At 42.2% G+C, this 17,867-nt stretch overlaps 2 protein-coding genes and 1 pseudogene across 5 annotated transcripts; all 3 read left to right on the top strand.

Moving 5' to 3' along the window:
- Positions 1 to 4,566: 4,566 nt before the first annotated feature.
- On the top strand, positions 4,567 to 10,745 carry fip1l1b (FIP1 like 1b (S. cerevisiae)). Of its 3 annotated transcripts, none has more exons than XM_088303575.1 (16): positions 4,567 to 4,842; positions 5,129 to 5,201; positions 5,956 to 6,022; positions 6,095 to 6,213; positions 6,325 to 6,389; positions 6,502 to 6,612; positions 6,804 to 6,934; positions 7,069 to 7,187; positions 7,417 to 7,470; positions 8,200 to 8,299; positions 8,377 to 8,533; positions 8,645 to 8,726; positions 8,951 to 9,003; positions 9,090 to 9,291; positions 9,840 to 9,986; positions 10,207 to 10,745. In XM_088303575.1, the coding sequence occupies exons 1-16, from the start codon at positions 4,761 to 4,763 to the stop codon at positions 10,346 to 10,348; spliced, it is 1,704 nt and encodes a 567-aa protein (XP_088159701.1). In that variant the 5' UTR covers positions 4,567 to 4,760; the 3' UTR covers positions 10,349 to 10,745. The 3 variants fall into 3 exon arrangements, with proteins under 3 accessions (XP_088159701.1, XP_088159700.1, XP_088159702.1); XM_088303574.1 differs by having other exon boundaries at positions 10,204 to 10,745; XM_088303576.1 differs by lacking the exon at positions 7,417 to 7,470 and having other exon boundaries at positions 10,204 to 10,745.
- Positions 10,746 to 10,869: 124 nt separating this feature from the next.
- On the top strand, positions 10,870 to 13,488 carry LOC148332295 (uncharacterized). Its single transcript, XM_088303577.1, has 6 exons — positions 10,870 to 11,698; positions 12,010 to 12,152; positions 12,225 to 12,286; positions 12,369 to 12,482; positions 12,733 to 12,831; positions 13,233 to 13,488. The coding sequence occupies exons 1-6, from the start codon at positions 11,585 to 11,587 to the stop codon at positions 13,355 to 13,357; spliced, it is 657 nt and encodes a 218-aa protein (XP_088159703.1). The 5' UTR covers positions 10,870 to 11,584; the 3' UTR covers positions 13,358 to 13,488.
- A 1,591-nt stretch (positions 13,489 to 15,079) lies between these two features.
- LOC148332294 (uncharacterized) lies at positions 15,080 to 17,809 on the top strand (annotated as a pseudogene). The gene is made up of 6 exons (XR_015844643.1): positions 15,080 to 15,247; positions 15,313 to 15,458; positions 15,545 to 15,606; positions 15,691 to 15,788; positions 16,600 to 16,698; positions 17,004 to 17,809. The product of XR_015844643.1 is annotated as an uncharacterized LOC148332294 (transcript).
- Positions 17,810 to 17,867: the final 58 nt, after the last annotated feature.

The raw sequence follows: 17,867 nt of genomic DNA, 5'->3' as shown, positions 1-17,867 counted from the left end.
TGTTAATCACAACGCAAACATGAGTCTCTAGGGCCAAATGAGGTTTTATTGATATGCCGAGCCTCCCGGCGGCGGCATGAAGCAGGCGCTTGATCCAGAGATTGCTCCTGAGAAACATGTGAGTGGACAGTGGGACTATTCTTTTTTTTTTTTTTTTTACGCACATGATGAATTTTTCAATGCATCGCCCTATGGCTGTTTGTACCATTTTGAGCTCATGACAGGATTCTTAAAAGAACAGCAAAAATACATGATTGCTCTTCAGTCACTATGTTGACATGTTTTTATGTTTGTGGTCACAAAATCTCAAAAAGGCGTTGTTATTTCCCGTGAAACGACTCAACCCAGTTTAATGAAGTAGACTGATTAAATTCTCTTTATGTCTCTGCACCATTGTTGTAATAAGTTAATGCCCCTTTTCCCCCTATAGCACTTCTGCCAAATTGACAGTTGGGTGTGGGCAGGGCAACAATGGGATTATGAGCATAAATCTTCCACAGAGAGAAGGGCTTGTACAAGGGGTCAACAAGGTCAAAGTGGAGACTTTTGCATAAAGTTATGACTATTTTATCTGTCATTGCCACGGTGATCCCGCATAATCCATTTAACACACTTGTCATGCTGTGTTAGCTTTAGCATCAATGCTAATCCTACTGTTCAGAGTTGTTAGCGGTGCTTGACACGAACAAAAATGATCAAGGAAAGTTTTTTTTATTTATTATTTTTATAAAGATGTGTGAGATTAGATCTAGATTTAGTTTGACAATAGTTCTTTGTGTGCTAGAGAATCTGTAGGTCTGCTTTCTTTAAATTGTAAGAGTTTACAGCAAAACACTTATTAGAAATGGAAAACTGGCTCGAATTTTGCTCAGTGACCAGTCGAGGGTGTACCAACTGCTTGCATTTATTGAGTCATTATAGTTGGTTCTCTGGAGTGCCTGCCGACCCAAAAATCTTTAATCTTTCTAAAAATGTTCCGTCCCCTCCTCCCTCTCTTGGGAATTAGTTGACCCGCTATGGCGCTTACGACATTTTACATAATAGTTTGCCCTTACTAAAGCCTCGTCATTGTCCACCTGGAAGGCACCTACTAAGCGATATGCTTCCAAACAAAGGAAAGGTGTCAAAGTACGACACGCATGAGCTGAATGTTCGTCTTTGTCTCTGTGAGAATGACACCGCATGTTGTTTTTCATTAGGACCGTCCACATGCGTCCATTTCCACTGAGGTCACATGTCACTGGAGCAGTTTATTTGCCTCCGCCTATTTCATTATTCATAAGTGAGGTGAACTTCTAGAGCAGATCTGGGCTGAGTCACCCTGACTTAGCGCGCGCCCGCGTGTGTGTGCGTGTGTCTATGAGTCACTCAGTGCTTTTAGACAGATGAAGACGGCAGCCTCGTGGAGGACAGCAGAGGTTTTATACTAGAAAAATAGCCACTTCGATTAGATTACGTCATGGCAAACATTCCTCTCCAGATGCCCGACCCCACTCTCTCTCTCTCTGCCTTTCACCTTCCTCTCTCCTCTGTCTCTCATTTCTTCTCCCTATATGACACACAGACACACACACACAATAACTCAATCACCTACAAATGGAGTTCACACCCTCGGGCAGCCACGTGGAGTCTGCCAGAAAAACACACACACACACACACACATTAGAAAAAAAAAAAGATAAATCATACCTCATGGTTTTATGTTTCACTGACTAGCCAAGCTTTTATTACGACGCAATCCAATGCTCTCCCATCTGAATTTGATCTCTCCATCTTCCCCTGCTTGGATACAGTAGTATGTTGCTGTCTTTTGTGTATCGTTCTGGACCCTGTGGTTGTTAAGAGTCACTTTATGGTTGAATTGTGGTGTTTTATGCCCTTGTTATGACCCACTTAATAGGCTGGACAAAGAGGAGAACCAGGTCAAAAAAAAGTCTACTACACTGTCGCTTTGCACCGGCCAGTAGAATAGAATCTCTGAAGTCGCTTGAGTTCATCTTGCTGAAATATTTTGCCATGAAAGATGCACATAGCTTCTGCTGCCATGAATGACACCACATGTGTTTTTTTGTGATGGCAAAAAAATACGTTAATACTTCAATATAAAGCATTTCAGAAATTACAACCAACTAATTTACAACAACATTCGATAACAAGAGAGTTTATCATAATTTGCGAGTGGCTATAGCTAGCTAACTTAACTTTATATTATGCGCATGTTCATTTTTCCAAGGACATTTCCAGCAGCAGACCAGATGGCGCTAATCAGCTCAACAGATCTTTATAGTCCAAAACAAAAAGAAAAACTGCCATGTTAAAACCACAGTGGTGAGATCTCCCGATGTGTAATCCAGGGAGATGATGTGGATTGACAACATGCCAGGCCTGCCTCCCGCCACGTATCTGAGTAAGCGATTATCAGCATCTATAATTATACTGATAGCTCTGTGATCGTCCTCGGTCAGGATAAACATGATTAGCATTGACTTGTCTGTAAACCACCCTAATCCGGCGTAAAGCCAGCGAGAGGGATGCGGGCAGGCCGGGGCTGAGAGGAGGGCTCTTCGGGTATTTCTATGTAAGCCTTGCCCCTTCCTCCTTCACATGCATTTCAACTCCAGTGAAATGTCATCGGAAGTATCCATAGCAACAATTAAATTTATTTGGACCCCACCCAGCTTCTTACACCAACATATGAGAAGACATGACACGGTTTTCCTTTCAATATTAGATATGATTTCATTGTCATTATTACATTTCATATTCATCCCAATTTTTTTATGCTTATTTAAACACACACATTTCATGTCATATGCTTAATTTTTGTGAAGAATTATGTGCAATAAAACAAAAATGTCATGGAAAGTTAATATTTACATTTTTTAGTGCAGTTACCATAAACAAAAGCACTACCGATACAGATCTTCTTAGATTGTGTCGGTGTACCTAATGTGTTGTCCAGTATATCATATTCTCACATCTGCCGTTTCCACTTCTCTATGTTTCGTTGAGAATCATTAGATTGGGGAGTGTCATAATCGTATTTTCTGTGTATTCCTCCCTTCTAAATGACCACACATCAATCATGACGCTTGCTTTCATCTCATTTGCTTCTAGTTGTTAAATGCGATAATACCGTGCACTTTATTTACATGGTGGGAGTCAATTACAAGACATAGACGAAGGGAGGAGAACACAAAAATATGAACAAGAAGGGGAAATGAAGGGGGAAAATGAAACGATTGATGGATGAGAGTGGGGAGACAAAGAGAATGAAATAAATGTAATTTGAGCACTGATCAGTTTAGCTGGGCGACCTTCCTTGCCCCTCGGTGCCTCCCTTCATGGTGTGTGTGCTCACTGAACATACACGTGGATGCACACAAAGTTGCACTTTTAAGTTCATTCAGATGTGGCACACAATAACCACTGCGTGACAATGTTGCCTTTACGTTTATCATCTCGGAAAGCACCACATTAAAACATGTGGGAATGGTAATTGTGTGGAGAATAATCACCACAGTAAAGAGGTGCTAATAGCTAAAGTGGTGATGGTGGTGGAGGGGGGGGGGACAAGAGAGTGAGAGAATCCACAGATTTCTAATGTCAATTAGTGACATGCTAAAGTGGCCCCTCTTAACTGGTCACAAGCCATAAATGCATTTACAATGCGTGTTGCATTACTGGGACAACTTCTTGTGCGCAACACGACCACAACAGCAAAGCACGTGAGACCACTTTATTGTTGACAAGACTAAATGTTGCTCCATAAACTCGCAAAAGACTGATGGAAATAGAATGTTAAACAAATAAAATGGTGTAAGAATTACAACAATTTTATGTAATGGGTCACTTGCCTAACTTTTCATTGAGTGAACCTTAACATTAAAATGCCTCAGAAAAAGTCCTGACTTTAATTACATATTTAATCAGGAGGTAAAAATAAAGGGAATCACATTTCCAGACAGCATGTCTGCCTTACAGTCTTGAGGTTTAGAGTTTGAATCACACCTCTGGCCTTCCTGTGTGAAGTTGAACGGAATTGAACTGAAGTTATGAGGGACAGCTGGTGCCAGTGAACTTCACGAGAAACAATTTAGCAGATATTCATCAATTCTTTAATAAAGAAGGTAAGTACTTATTTAAGCACACTGCCACTCCGAGTTGAAGTATACTGAAAAATTGAACAGAAAATTAGGAAGCCTTAGTCAAAAAACAAAGCTAACAAAACTAGCATCAATTTTGCAGTGTTACACTTTAACAGTTATTATTTGAACACAAATAACACAGCAACACATGTAGCTGGACAAAATAACAACACTCACTCCTTGAGTAGAGTTACATACAGTTTTGTTTTTAATGTTTTTTAGTAAGACATTTTAATTGGTGTTACGGAAGTTACAAGCGTGGCCCCGCAGTTAATTAAACTGGGAAATCGAAGTAAAAGGCAATATTGTATTTGACTCTCGATACAGAAGAGCTTAGCGGCTCTTGGCCGCTAGAGGCACTGTTAGTATTTCTTGTTGTTTTGTTTTTTTACCTACACTGAGCCAACAAGTCGTTGACCATTACAGCGCGAGTGCTTTCAATCACTTCCGGTTTCCACCTGCCTCGCCGATGTTGGAGATGAATCTATGAAATCTTTCCCCCCCCCACACACACCTGTGTCCCGACTAAAAGAACGAGTCTTATGCGTGCACCTCCACATAGAAGAATTGTTGAGCGTCGCGTCAGGAAAGCTGCTTTAAAGGTTTGCAAACATGTCTGTTGCCGAAGAAGCGGACAAAACGGCCGCTACGGATGCTAGCGCTGGAGACGAGGAGGAAGAATGGCTATATGGAGGTAAAAGCGATGTTTTGCCATCTAACATGAATCTTCATGTCGGACAGGGGCGTTAATTTAAAAAATAACTGAGGGACTAATACCAACAAGTTATTGCTGCAATGGTAATAGTGAAACAGTGAGGCCGGGATTTAGCTTAGCTCGGCTAACCCGACTGCGCTTCTATAGCTAGCTTAGCCGCGTGACGCTGGGGAATCCAATACAAGTTTTTCAGCTGTGTATATATGCTTTAATAGGCGTAAATTGCTTCAAGGTCGATTTAATCATTGTGTTCCCTTGTTTTCAGATGAAAATGAGAATAAAGAAGAAGAGGAAGAAGAAGCTAAACAGGCTGTTGCTACTGATCATGCTACTGACAGGTAACGGGCACCTTACGTACACTACCAAAAGCGGCCTTCTTATTTCTACGAGAAGAATAAAAATCCCGTTGGTTGGTTAATTTCGGTCAGGGATGGAAAACTATATCTTAGCACATGGATCTTCAATCCTGTTACTCTGCGGCTGGTTTCCTGTATGATTTTTCATCTCTCCATGCTGGAACACACATGATTTAAACAATCAGATAATCAGCAAAGTCTGGTGAACCCGGATAACGGGTCTTTTGAATCAGATGTGTTGCAATTGGGAGAGATGGGAAACAGGCAGGACAGCTGCCCTCCATGAACAGGATTGAAGAGTTCCAAGCAAACTACAATGTGCAGTGCAAAGGTCTCCCCTGTATACCAATTCCCATTCAAGGATGGCACAAAACTGTCGAACAAGCAACCAATATTCAGTGTAAATGAGCAAGTCGTTTAACAGTCTGAGGCAGAACTTTAAGACTTCTTTGTTTATCCCTATTATTTATGTTTATTAAATATGCTCTTCCATTACTAAATATAAAAACACAGCAAACCATTAACAAGGTTATTTTAACTTCTACTCTTAGTATAAAGTTTTTTTTTTTTTAGATGTACTACCATCTTATATTTTCATTGTTTATCTAAGGTGAGCTGTGACCTTATGAATGTCGAATGTATACAGTCGGTAGTTTGTGGACGACTGTCTTACAAAAGCAGCAGCAAGTGAAAAACGTGCTGAAAAAAAAAAGAGAAACGTTTATTTGATCCACAGTGCTCCTGCGGAGGTCCCGTCTGAAGAGGCTGCTGAACATGCCACGGGAAACGGCGTGGCCTCAGAGGTAGCCCACTTATCCATTGATAAGCGACCGTGATTGAATCAAATATTGTTCCTCTAATAAAAACGTTCTCAGTCACAGGCCACTGAGGGCGCTGTTGGCGACAATGCAGAGAGTGACAGCGAAAGTGATGACGACGATGACGATGTCCGTGTCACCATTGGAGACATTAAAACCGGGGCTCCTCAATACACGTATGTTTTTGAAATGTTCTTTACATGCACAAATGATTGTCATTCAAATCCATTGTCCAAATACTGCCTTGCCTATTTGATGCATGTCATTTGTTGTTTTTCCTCCTACAGATCATATGGCGCTCCACCTGTCAATCTCAACATTAAAACACCTGGCTCCAGATCTTATGGACAAGGTAGCCCTCTTGGCGCATCATTGTTGTGAAGCTTTTACAACCTAAACATTGTTCACAGAGGGTCATACTCAACACCCTCGACCCCCCCCCCCCCACCCCCATTTAATTGTAGTGACCACAAAAATGAAAGGAGTGGATCTTGAGGCTTCTGGTAACATTAATGGTGTCCCGGTGCTCGAAGCGGATATGGAGTCGTTTGAGGAAAAGCCTTGGAGGAAACCGGGTATGTCTGCATGCATTTGTCCATCAGTGTAGTCAGGATGGAATGGTCTGACTTTTACGCTTTATTTCATCGACAAATATCTGCATTTATTAGTCCTAGTGGTAAAGTCTGACATTTCATCTGAAGCTGATTCTTTGACATGCTGTTTGTTTTGCTGCCTTACATTTGAAGTAACTTGCGCGTGTTTACAGGGGCGGATTTGTCCGACTACTTCAACTATGGCTTTAATGAAGACACATGGAAGGCTTATTGTGAGAAACAAAAGCGATTGCGCATGGGCCTGGAAGTCTCAACTGTAGGCTCGGCGACAAGTAAAATCACTGTGAGTGAGCGCATATAATGTTTTGGGTTCTTTCTAAATCAAAATACTTTTATTTGTCTTTTTGAGAAGTGAATCGTTATAATGTGAACAAAGATTTCATCTTGTCTTTTGTTTGCTCAAAAAATCCTGTCAAGGTCCAACAAGGCAGGACAGGCAACGAGAAGGAGATATCCAGTCTTTCTGTTCACACATCCAAATCTGACTTTCCCTCTTCAGTCAGCCTGTACAAGTCTGTCACCAGTCAGGTCCCAAGGTAACATGAATGCCTTTAACTCTCAAAACATTTCAGTGTCCTTTACAAAAGAAAGGTAGAAGCACTGCTTTGTTTTCCAGTCGTATAAGGGAGACATAAACGGTGAACATGCGATGCATTAAACGTGAAAGCGATGTATTCACTATCATAAAAATCGCGTCTCAAAAACGACATCTTCCTTTTTGTGTGTGTTGGTGTCTGTTACTCTCATTTCCTTTACCCCTGGTAGGATCTCCCCCCCTCAGTGGACTGGCCCGCCTGTCCCGGATATGTCCTTTTATACGTAAGTGGGCACGGCCTTGTCCCAATCGGGGAATGATGAAAACCAAAGGGGGGGTTGGTGTGGTTTTTAATGACCACCCCAAAATTTTTTGCTGTGTGTTTTAAAACCAAATTTGATAGCTGTAAGATGCAGATGAATATGTGGTAAACGTGCCCATTATTTTTGTTTCCATGAGGGATGAATGAACCCTTTGTCGTCCTCATGCAATGTTGACATGTTGCACAGTTGTTGCAACTAGACAAGGTGACATTCATAATTTGGCTCTAGTGTTTTGAAAATGAGGATCTCTGCCTCACAGTCAAGAGGTTCTGAGTTCAAATCTCAGCTTTGGCCTTCCTGTGTGGAGTTTACATTCTTCCAGTGCGCCCTCATAAGACATGTATAGAACCTTAAGTGATGTCTCAATTGTCCTTAGGTGTGAATGTGAGAGTGAATGTTTTTTTTCTTCTATACTCAAGTCGTGTCCTGCAATTGGCTTGCAACGAGTGCAGGGTATAGTCTACCTCTCGCCCAAAGCCAGCTAGGAAAACCCGAGTGAGGACGAGCGCTATAGAACATGGATGTTTTGAAAATGGTCAAAGCGTTGTGTTGTTTGCACTCTGGGGTTTTGACAGGCCTGTGTTTAGAGGAAAAAACAAAAGCAACCTGGAAAAATGAAATATAGCACGTTTAGTTCAACCAACGTTGTGAGCTTGGTGAGTGATGGTCTGTTTTTGTTTTTTTTCACAGGAAGACAAGCGGTACCATAGATGTGATTGGTGGAGGGACAGCTACCATCAGTCGGGTGGAAGGGCGGCGTCGGCACAACCTTGATGGCAATAACATCCAGGTACTCAGGACACTGCCCACAGAAACATAAATGTATCCTTCATACACTTAAAACATTTATTTTATTTTGTCATACAGGTGATCTCTGAACACTCCACATCTGACAACGATCCCGCCGCCACAAAGATGCCCACATTCTTCCCACCTGGACCACTGCCTCCAAACATGCCCCCGCCTCCTTTCCTCCCCCCGCCACCCAACGTCAGCACGGCACCCCCGCTCATCCCGCCGCCTCGTGAGTTTAAAGCCACATTTCACTGCCAGTTAACTTCATTCCGAGACGCCTCTCGTATGCCCTGTGAAGGCTACTGACCTTCTTTGTCGCTTCTGTTTTTGTCCCTCTCAGGCTTGCCCATCACTGTTCCCCCTCCTGGGTTTCCGCCTCCACCTAGCGGGCCCCCGCCTTCAATCATCCCTACTATGGATAGGTAACATATGACAGCATGTGGTATTTTTGCTGTAAGATGCAAAACGATCTTATGACAATTTCCCGTTGGCAAACCCAGTCAACACCAAGTCGTATTTGTAGCGCCTGAGCTAATGCCATATGGGAGGGCATAAACTTCTGCTTGTTGATCATTGCCTCAGCATATTTCACTGTCATTGAAATTTGAGAATACACACCGAGAAATGACAGAAGTTTCCCCTGCAGCCACGGTGGAGGTTATGACGGGCGCCCTATCCCTCCATATCCCTTCCCTCAAGGTAGACAACTCGAAATCTCATTTTCAGCAGCATTCATCATCTCCTCACTAGTCAACCTCAAAGCCTTCCGCTGCTACTGTCTCCAGGTGCCTACCCTCCCCCTATGTCTGGAGGTGTGCCTACTTCCTGGCCCCCATTGATGGACAACTCCAAACCGTGGGACTATTATTCACGTCGAGATGACAAACGAGACAAAGAGAGAGAGCGGCCCAGAGAGAGAACGCATGAGCGGGAGAGAGAGCGGGAGCGAGAACGAGATCACAGCCCCTCGGTGATCGGCTACACAAGGTGTGAAGAAAATCCTATTCTTCTCACTAGTTTTCAGAAGAACCAGACTTGCATTGGTGTAAACACATTTTCACAACATTAAATACATTTTTTGCGGAAAAATGGCATGCCATAAAGTTTGGACTATATGGCGCAACCTTTTTTTCCAGCTTTCAGCTGTAAATAATTTTGTATCTTATTTCTGGAATTTTGTTGACAAAGGAGTGTCACTTTCCTGTTGACTCAGGATGCTAGAATGGAACATAAAGATGAGTTGAGTTTTTAACAAGAAGTTTTGATTTTGGTCTCATCTGATCACTTGACCTCCCATCCGTCCTCTGGATCATTCAGACGGTCCTTGTAAAACTTCAGGGCTCAGATTGGTGCTAGCTTGTGCAGGGGGACCTTGAACGCCGGTTACAGCAGTCAATTATGTAATCTTTTGAGCATGCACAGTAAAAATTGCTGCATACAAATTGATGACGTCAGCCGATTGCACGTCATTGCAAATATTGAGCCCCTCCTGTGTCATATTGCCGACTGGAGTAAACACCTTTTACTTGCCGCAGTGACGAGGAGCGGTATCGTTACCGCGAGTACCAAGAACGCGGTTACGCAGACCGCCATCGTGAGCGGACGAGCCGCGAGAAGGAAGACAGACACCGGGAAAGGCGGCATCGGGAGAAAGACGAGGGACGCCACAAGTCGTCTCGCAGGTATGCCGAAACCCCCTCGCCCCTACCCACTCTCTCATTTTCCAGCCTTGGCGTCACAGCGCCAATTTTAGGTCCCCTGTCCTTTCTCCATTTCTCTCCATTGATTTTTTTCTCTCCCCTTGTCTCTTTTTTCTCCCGCTCACCTTTTGTACCCTTCAACTGTGCTGCTAACTTTGCACTTACTCGGGCTTCCTTCTCATCTATCTCCCTCCATTAGCAGCAGCAGCAGGAGGAGGCATGACAGTGAAGAAGCCGACAGCCACCGGAGGCACAAACACAAGAAGAGCAAAAGGAGCAAGGAGGGCAAAGAGGCCAGCGAGGACATGGGCGCCGACCAAGAGAACCAGGAAGCCATGGAGTGAGCGCCACCTCCTGTTTTTCTTCTTTTCTTCATTTTTCCCTCTCCCTCTGTCCCCATCTGTTTGTCTGTTCAACCCCGCTGAAGACGAGAGAAAAATGGAGGCCACAGAGATGGATGCATCCTGTCATTTTTCTTAACATCAATCTCCCTTCGCCACTCAATCTGCTGTTTGCCGCCACTCGCTAGGAAAAGTGGTCGCAACAGCGGAGGTGGTGAAGGGGCAGCCATTTTGCATCTCTCCACCACTGGATGACCTCATCGCCTCCCTTCTTTTGTCTTCCCAACATGTTCCTTGTTTCCTTTCTTCTTTTGTTTGTCAGGAGAATTCATGTTCTGTATGAAAACAGCCATTAGTTCCAGAGTTTGTCATCGTCAATTAAAGAACACGTTTTTGATAACTTGTCTCCTTGGATTAAATATCATTTGTTTCCATTTTGTGGTGGGTCTGTTTCACAATTGGAGGTTATAATCTCGTGTTTTTGTACATGAATATGATTTTGTAAATTAGCATTTTGTTTTGCAAAATTGCTTTGCGTTTTAATCTGTATAGGCAAGAAAAATCACAGACTGACAGTACAAATGTCAACATTAATAAAACAGAAAAACACTTTTCAGTCCGTTTACTTCTAAGGTAAACGGGCAGGAAATGAAAACCCTGAGTTGTATTGATTACGACCAAGGCAACTTGCTGTGGCTGTCGGAAAAATGTATTCTGCTGTTGTACCCTCAAACTTAAGCGCTCTTGGATCATGCAGCAGCATAAATCCATCCCAGAAGGGTTCAAAAAGAGCAAAATTAACTTTTTAAAGTCCTGCAGTGGTGCAAAAGAGAAGGGCAGTTAAAACACAAACTCACAAGGGTCTTTTGTCTTAAAAGTGGAATTAGTGGATGAATTAATCAGTCAGTCTTCACCTAGTCATCACAAGTAAGATCTCAGTCTTCCAGAAGGACTTTTGAGCAGTGATGCAAAGCGCATGCCCCTATCAAACTACTCTGTCACTTGATCCACACTTATCCATTTAGGCGCTTTTGGTTGTTTTAGACCTCATGCCGATAATCGCCTCAACAAAGCTGCTCTGTAAAATTACGATAAGATGGAGATTCCTTCCATTCCTCATATGGGTCAAAGTTCACCCCCTCCCCATCAAACACAAAAACCCTGCGTGGTTCTCTTTGCTGCACTCACATCCGAAGCTCGACAAGTAAAAAGGTTTTCAGGGAGCCGTCAGACGTGAAGATGAAGAGCTGTGGCGGTCTTGTTCTTTTGCTGGGTCTTCTCTCCGTGGGCCGTGCTGCTCCGCCGATGAGCTGCGATACGCTGCTGAAGCCAATAAGCATCAGCAATGACCAAGTAAGTGCAAACCTACTGTCAAATCTGCAAATAAGTTGTTCAATTTGTTACAAACCAGTTGATTTCTGATGTCGAAGTCGTCAGTGTTTACTCGGTCACATCATATTATTACACAATGGGCCTTGGCCTATTGCACATTTTTATCAAACTATTTGAAATAGATTCATGGAAAAGAGTTACAAGTAAATATATACAATTTGTGTGACTGACTCACGATTGTTGCCAAATTGATTTCCTATATTCTTTTTGATGAAAAATCAATATATATATATATATATATGTATATATGCTTTTTGGTGGGCTTGACACAGATGTTGGGGCGCTGGCTGTACATCGGGGGCAGCTCTGACCTCCCAGGAAGTCGATCCTTGGGACATCTGCTCAGCAGCATCTGGCTGGACATAAGCGCCACCTCCCTCAGCAACGTGCTCACCATCTTCCAGACGCAGAGAATGTACGGTCAACAGGCTCAGTTGTGACACAATCAAAATTTCAATGATCACAAACCGGTGAGTTTGCTCTCCAGCTACGGTGAGTGTTCCGGCATGATCTACAACGTGACCATGGAAAACAGCACAATGCTGATCGGTGAGCGGATCTGGGTCAAACTAAGATTTCTTTTTTTTTTTTTTTTCAGTATCATCTATAAAATGTGTTTGTTTTTTGACAGAGCATCCGTTCTACCTGAAGGAAGTGTACCTGCAGACCGACTGCTCAGACTGTCTGGTGGTCTATGAAGAAGTCAAATCCAGCCAAGACTCTTTTCGGAGTCTTATGCTTTTCAGTAAGACGCACAACACTTATCCATCCAGCTAAGCATTTTCTATGGCTGAATTTAAGAGAGAGGTCGCATAATTGGTTGACTGCTGCTCGATTGTGCTTCATTATTGCTTAGTTGACTTCTACTTGGATGACTTTTTTCAGGTCAACTGTTGATCAAATCATAGTTATGTTTCTTGGCAGTAGTTGCTGGTTGCCTGTTGAAAAACTGACAGTTGTTTGGTTGGTGTTTTTTTTTTTTGCTTCATCTGCAGGCAGGCAACAGAGCGTCTCACCAGCTGATGTGGAGATGCTCAAGATGCAAGCAAAATGTCTCCAGATGCCCGCTCCACTCATGATGGACCTAAGCTATGGTGAGAAGCCTCAGCTCACGTATAACTCGGTTTGATTGACTTAAAAAATAATTTGCATCCTTAGCAAATATTGTACCATACTAGCTGGACATATTTAGCATATCATCTCAGAATAAAACACCCTCAAGTTACCACTGGTCCTTGCAAAGCAACACTATTAGAGTTCGGTGCTCAGTTAAGATCGTATTCAATGATCAAAGAAAGCTATTAGAACAGTCTTTGATATAAAATCTACTTCATATTTGGTGATTTTACATTCATTTCAAAATATTGTTCAACTAAATCTCTGTTATAAGCGTCACAAAAAATTGTTGTTCAAAAATGTGATGAATTGCAATTAATGGAGTGGAATTTTTTGGTGAATAATTAGTTAAAACTAGGTCTTACGTTTACGTACACAGAACTGTGCCCAGACAACATTTCAACCTCGGATGGACTTGCTGCCTTCAACTCTTTGTTAGAGGCCAAGATGGGGCAGCGGGTTGCGAGGCTGCTGGACCAACTTTTTGACTTCTTTATCAACTGATTGAAATTGTACTGGGAAACACTTTCACAGTGTTCTACTTTCCACGCATCTGCTAACATACGCATACAAATCAAACATATTGCAAGAAGTGTGCTGCTCTGATTTGCTATTAAAGCTCACTTACAAAACAATACTATGTGCCTTTTCCTTTGAAAGCGAGAATGTGAATGTGGATAAGGGTTGAACAAACTTGGAATGGAAGAAGAAAACAATTTACGCCCCCACCCCACCACCTACACTTCCCCACAACTATAAATAATACTTCTTTGCAAAACAAACCTTACACCGTAGAATTAATACACGCTATGCACAATGGGCAATGAGCGCGCCACTGCCAACTACTGGAGAGGATGTGCAATTACACATTATTTTTGTACGACGGGAAAAAAATGCATGCTCCCCAGTGTCACACACGCCCCCCCCCTCAGGAGCACCACCAAGATCTCCACATTGCCTAAGTCAACGTGCTGCGCCACAAAGTTTTTCTTCAATTTCGCTGCCGCGTTTCTACCCGAGGGGCTTTCCCCTGGCTGACTGTGACAAGCTGACCCAGCAGGTACAAATCCAAGGTCGCGACCAGGTAAGCGCCTCCCCTCATTGAGTTAAGGCATGTGATACAAAGTGTGCTGGAGTTCTTGGAAATGTGGATGTACGCGGCCAAAAGTAGTGACTTGCCAGGATCCAAAGTCCTCACAAAGATGTTTGTGAACAGCGTGTGGAGTTCGACGGTGTAAAGCAACTATGGCTGATATTAGGTTGACATTTTGTCCATTCCCAGTGTTGTATTATAACCTACTGTATTTTTTAAAAGGTTGGGCCATTTTTCAAGTCTAAGTTTACGTTGGTAAACAACTCTCCCCTTGGATGAGCAGTAAACATTCCCTTCCTGTTCTTGCACATTCTCTGACTTTGCACCGACAAAAAAGTGCAAACAGACATTGTTTCTTTTCTGTTTTCACATTGATTATTGCTAACTGACTGCTCTTATTGCATCCTTCTTTTGTCCAATCATACCATTGGACAAAGAATGTACCGTGGCATGCAGGTTCTGAGCAAGACCAAAATTCACCAAACCACTTTTCTTCATTACCGACTGAATTTGCGGGAGAAATTTGGCTGTGCATGTTGGAGTTACCAAATATGGGTCATTGTCCTCAAGGCTATATGTTCAAAGTACATCTGAGGCGTGGTGAGTTTAGTTAGCTGTAAGTAAATTGATAAAATGACATGACAGCCAAAAGACAAAAGGTGACAAGTCAACCTCCAAAAACATTCTTTGCAATACGATGCGTCTTTACGAGTCTAAACCCGGCATTCTGGTTAATATTGCGCTTGCGTAATATGAGTGAAGCGGCAAAAAAAAGACACACAAAAAATAAATTAATTAATTAATGTGAAATAGCTATTTAATAATATAGCTAGTCTGAATTCTGTCAATAAAAATGACCTGGTTTTTTTTTTCAAACTATTGTATTTATATGAACAACTGGATTTATCTTGCAAAAAATGCCCATCACAGCACATTTTAAATTTACAAGTGTAGAAAAATTTCATTCTAGCCAATTGTTATATATTTTAGTCCAAGGATGAATCCCAACTCCGAATCAGTTTATAATGGATGAATTTAGGCTAAACTCTCCTCTCCATTTCAAACCATATTACAAAACATATGCAAACAAACGACTGAACTTTGATCCATGTCCTCGATGATGCAGATGGAGTGATCATTCTGTCCAAAGCGGCCCCAAGATCTCCACGTTTCCATCGACGTGCTGAGCCACAATGTTGTTCTTCATTCTCGCTGCCGCGTTTCTGCCCGCGGGCTTCTCGGCTCCTCTGGCTGACTGTGACACGCTGACCCAGCAGGAGGAAATCCAAGGTCGCGACCAGGTGATATGCATCCCACATTGAGGAAATACATTACGTGCAAGTGACGCTCCCGCCGTGTGCTGCAGTTCTTGGGCGTGTGGACGTATGCAGCAGAAAGTACCAACATGCCAGGATCCAAAGTCCTCACCAACATGGTTGTGGACAACGTGTGGGGGAAGATCTACCCGGCCAATGACAGTGACTCCTTCTTTGTGTTTCAAGTACAAAAGATGTACAGTAATGATGGCTGCCGTTTGGGTTTACATTTTGAGTAACCTTACATGGACCGTCAATGTGTTCTATCTTGTTTTTGAAAAGGCTGGGCCGTTGCTACAGTGTCGCTTCTAAGTTGACCATCGTTAACAACACGCTCCATATGGGTGAGCTGTCAACCTTCTCATCGATCTCGTTTCTGCTGTTTTGGGGGAAAAGTGCAAACAAATCTCTTTTTATGTTTGCATTAGTGTATCCCGTCACTCGTACCGAGGTTCTCATGACGACCAGCTGCCTCCGTCCAATTATACTCTTGGAGAAAGCACGTACAGAGGCATGCAGCTTCTGAGTAAGACTTAAAACAGCGTCACCTGCTGGACAGTTTATCTTCTTTAGGTCCACCCCACACCGAGCGACGCGGCCAAAACTGACTGAACGGTCTCACAGCAGGCGGGATTGTCAACAATTTTCCACAATCAACCAGAGGCAGTGGAACAACTTGTGGAGTTGGTGCCACCGTGCTCAGGTGGCAGTTTCAACAAAGAGGGCAACTATATTTGAAAATTAAACATCATATTGATGGGTTGTTACATGTAATTAGGCAAATGATAAGCAACATCTGGTCAGAGAGGCACCAGCCAGTGCAATAAATAAACGGTGTGAACACGTATGTGGTAGGACTAAAAGATCACAAAAATTGAGGGCATGTCGGCACCTTGGATTGATGTGTAGAGGCCTCAACAGCCAGCGTAAGCGCGTCAAAGTCCTGTCTGCCATCTAGTGGTCAATGGTGATATTACAGTCAGCAGTTTCCATCGTCACAGATTTGGTGTATGGCGTATTCTTATATTATTTTTTAAGGCTTCACAGCCATCACATCCACCGCTACCCTTTTCCTGTTGATAATGCATATTTAACAGTTAGCAGTGCAGTTATTTTCATTGTACGTTCTATAATCATGACCTGTCTTCTCTGATTGGCTGGGAGAAATGTCTTTTTATCGCCTTATAAAAAGGCTGTTATTCCATGTTGAATCTGCCAAAAAGGTTCTTGTCCTCAGGCTATGTTCAAAGTATATTTGAGCGGTATATGAGTTTGGTTACCTGTAAGAAAAGTGATGATAGTACATGATGACTTTTGACATTTTGCTTGGTTGCCAGCCAGGAGACCCAAGGTGACAAGTGCTGAGATGGCCGAGTTTAAGAGGCAGGCGGCATGTCTGAACTTACCGTCACCCACCATCCTGGACTCAGATAAAGGTGAGAATGAACTTGACTTTGCCATTTATATGATGCGTTGGCCTTTCAGGCGACGTCCACACTGTCCAAACGCAGCACAATACTTTCCTAACCGTTCAATTTAATGCTACACAAAAAGGATAACATTTAAAAAAAAAAAAAAAACACTTTCTATATTTTCATTTTATAGATTTCTATCTTTAGCCTGAGTTAGTATCTGTCGGGCTAGCGAGTTTATCTAGATATTAGCTTTCAATCCATTAGCTATCACTGTGGGTATAAATCATATTTAAGTCAAATTTACTCACTTTTATTTTTTTGGCCAGGTTTTTGTGACGATTCATCTGGTTCCAAAGTCACAGAGACCACTGATCTGACCTCCATCCTCAGTCAAGATGACCCAGAATATATGAAATTATTGGACAAGTTGCTCAACAGTCAAAGTGGAATTAAGTTAATTGTGGATTCGATTGTAACTTAAAAGAAGTGAGGAGGCGATGTTGACCCAGATTGAATTCTTTTTTTAAAAACTATTGTATTCATCAACAACTGCATTTATGCCGCCCCAAAATTATTGTTCAAATTGTTTACTTGTCACATTTTACTTTGTTTGTATATATATATATATATATATATATATATATATATATGCGATTCCTGATGCAATTCCTGATTTCAGGGTGTTCTTTTGCATATTTATCACTCACTAAAGCAAAATCATCCACACCCCCTCATGTTTCCTGACAAAATCTGCACCAAAATTGCAAATAGTTTTTTACTTTCAATAGCATTGCGATATTGCAAACATTTTTTTCATTATCAAACCGCTCTTCAAAATAAATTGAATAGTAATACAACAAAATATTTTCACTAACTTACGATTACAAAATGAGTTTTGTTGAGTCGCAAGTATGAATATAATGAGTCGATTATACAGTTGTATACTTTGGGTGATAACGGTCCTCAGAGGGAAACTGTAATTACAATGTGGTCAGCCACAAAAATTTGATTGAAAACCCTGTCAGAATAGTAGTGGACAAATATTGCCAGCATTATCAACTTCTCTGTTAAAAATATTCAAATAAAATCAATATTGACATTTTTTCCATAATAAAACTGTTTTTCCACTTTGTCACTTTCATTCAACATATGACCCGTGAATGTGAATCGTGAAGGTGCAGTAGATAGAA

This window comes from Idiotropiscis lumnitzeri, chromosome 8 (assembly GCF_059441095.1).
Source record: "Idiotropiscis lumnitzeri isolate Australia: NSW breed Sydney's pygmy pipehorse chromosome 8, RoL_Ilum_1.0, whole genome shotgun sequence".
Classification (NCBI taxonomy): domain Eukaryota; kingdom Metazoa; phylum Chordata; class Actinopteri; order Syngnathiformes; family Syngnathidae; genus Idiotropiscis; species Idiotropiscis lumnitzeri.
This window is presented reverse-complemented; position numbering and strand designations above follow the sequence as displayed.

Excerpts from the sequence above, each read along its gene's own strand:
- fip1l1b (XM_088303574.1), top strand. The coding sequence starts at position 4,761 with ATGTCTGTTGCCGAAGAAGCGGACAAAACGGCCGCTACGGATGCTAGC. Across the intron at positions 5,202-5,955 it reads ACTGATCATGCTACTGACAG|TGCTCCTGCGGAGGTCCCGT; the intron begins GTAACGGGCACC and ends TTTGATCCACAG. Across the intron at positions 7,471-8,199 it reads CCGGATATGTCCTTTTATAC|GAAGACAAGCGGTACCATAG; the intron begins GTAAGTGGGCAC and ends TTTTTTTCACAG.
- LOC148332295 (XM_088303577.1), top strand. The coding sequence starts at position 11,585 with ATGAAGAGCTGTGGCGGTCTTGTTCTTTTGCTGGGTCTTCTCTCCGTG. Across the intron at positions 12,483-12,732 it reads TCGGAGTCTTATGCTTTTCA|GCAGGCAACAGAGCGTCTCA; the intron begins GTAAGACGCACA and ends CTTCATCTGCAG. Across the intron at positions 12,832-13,232 it reads CATGATGGACCTAAGCTATG|AACTGTGCCCAGACAACATT; the intron begins GTGAGAAGCCTC and ends TTACGTACACAG.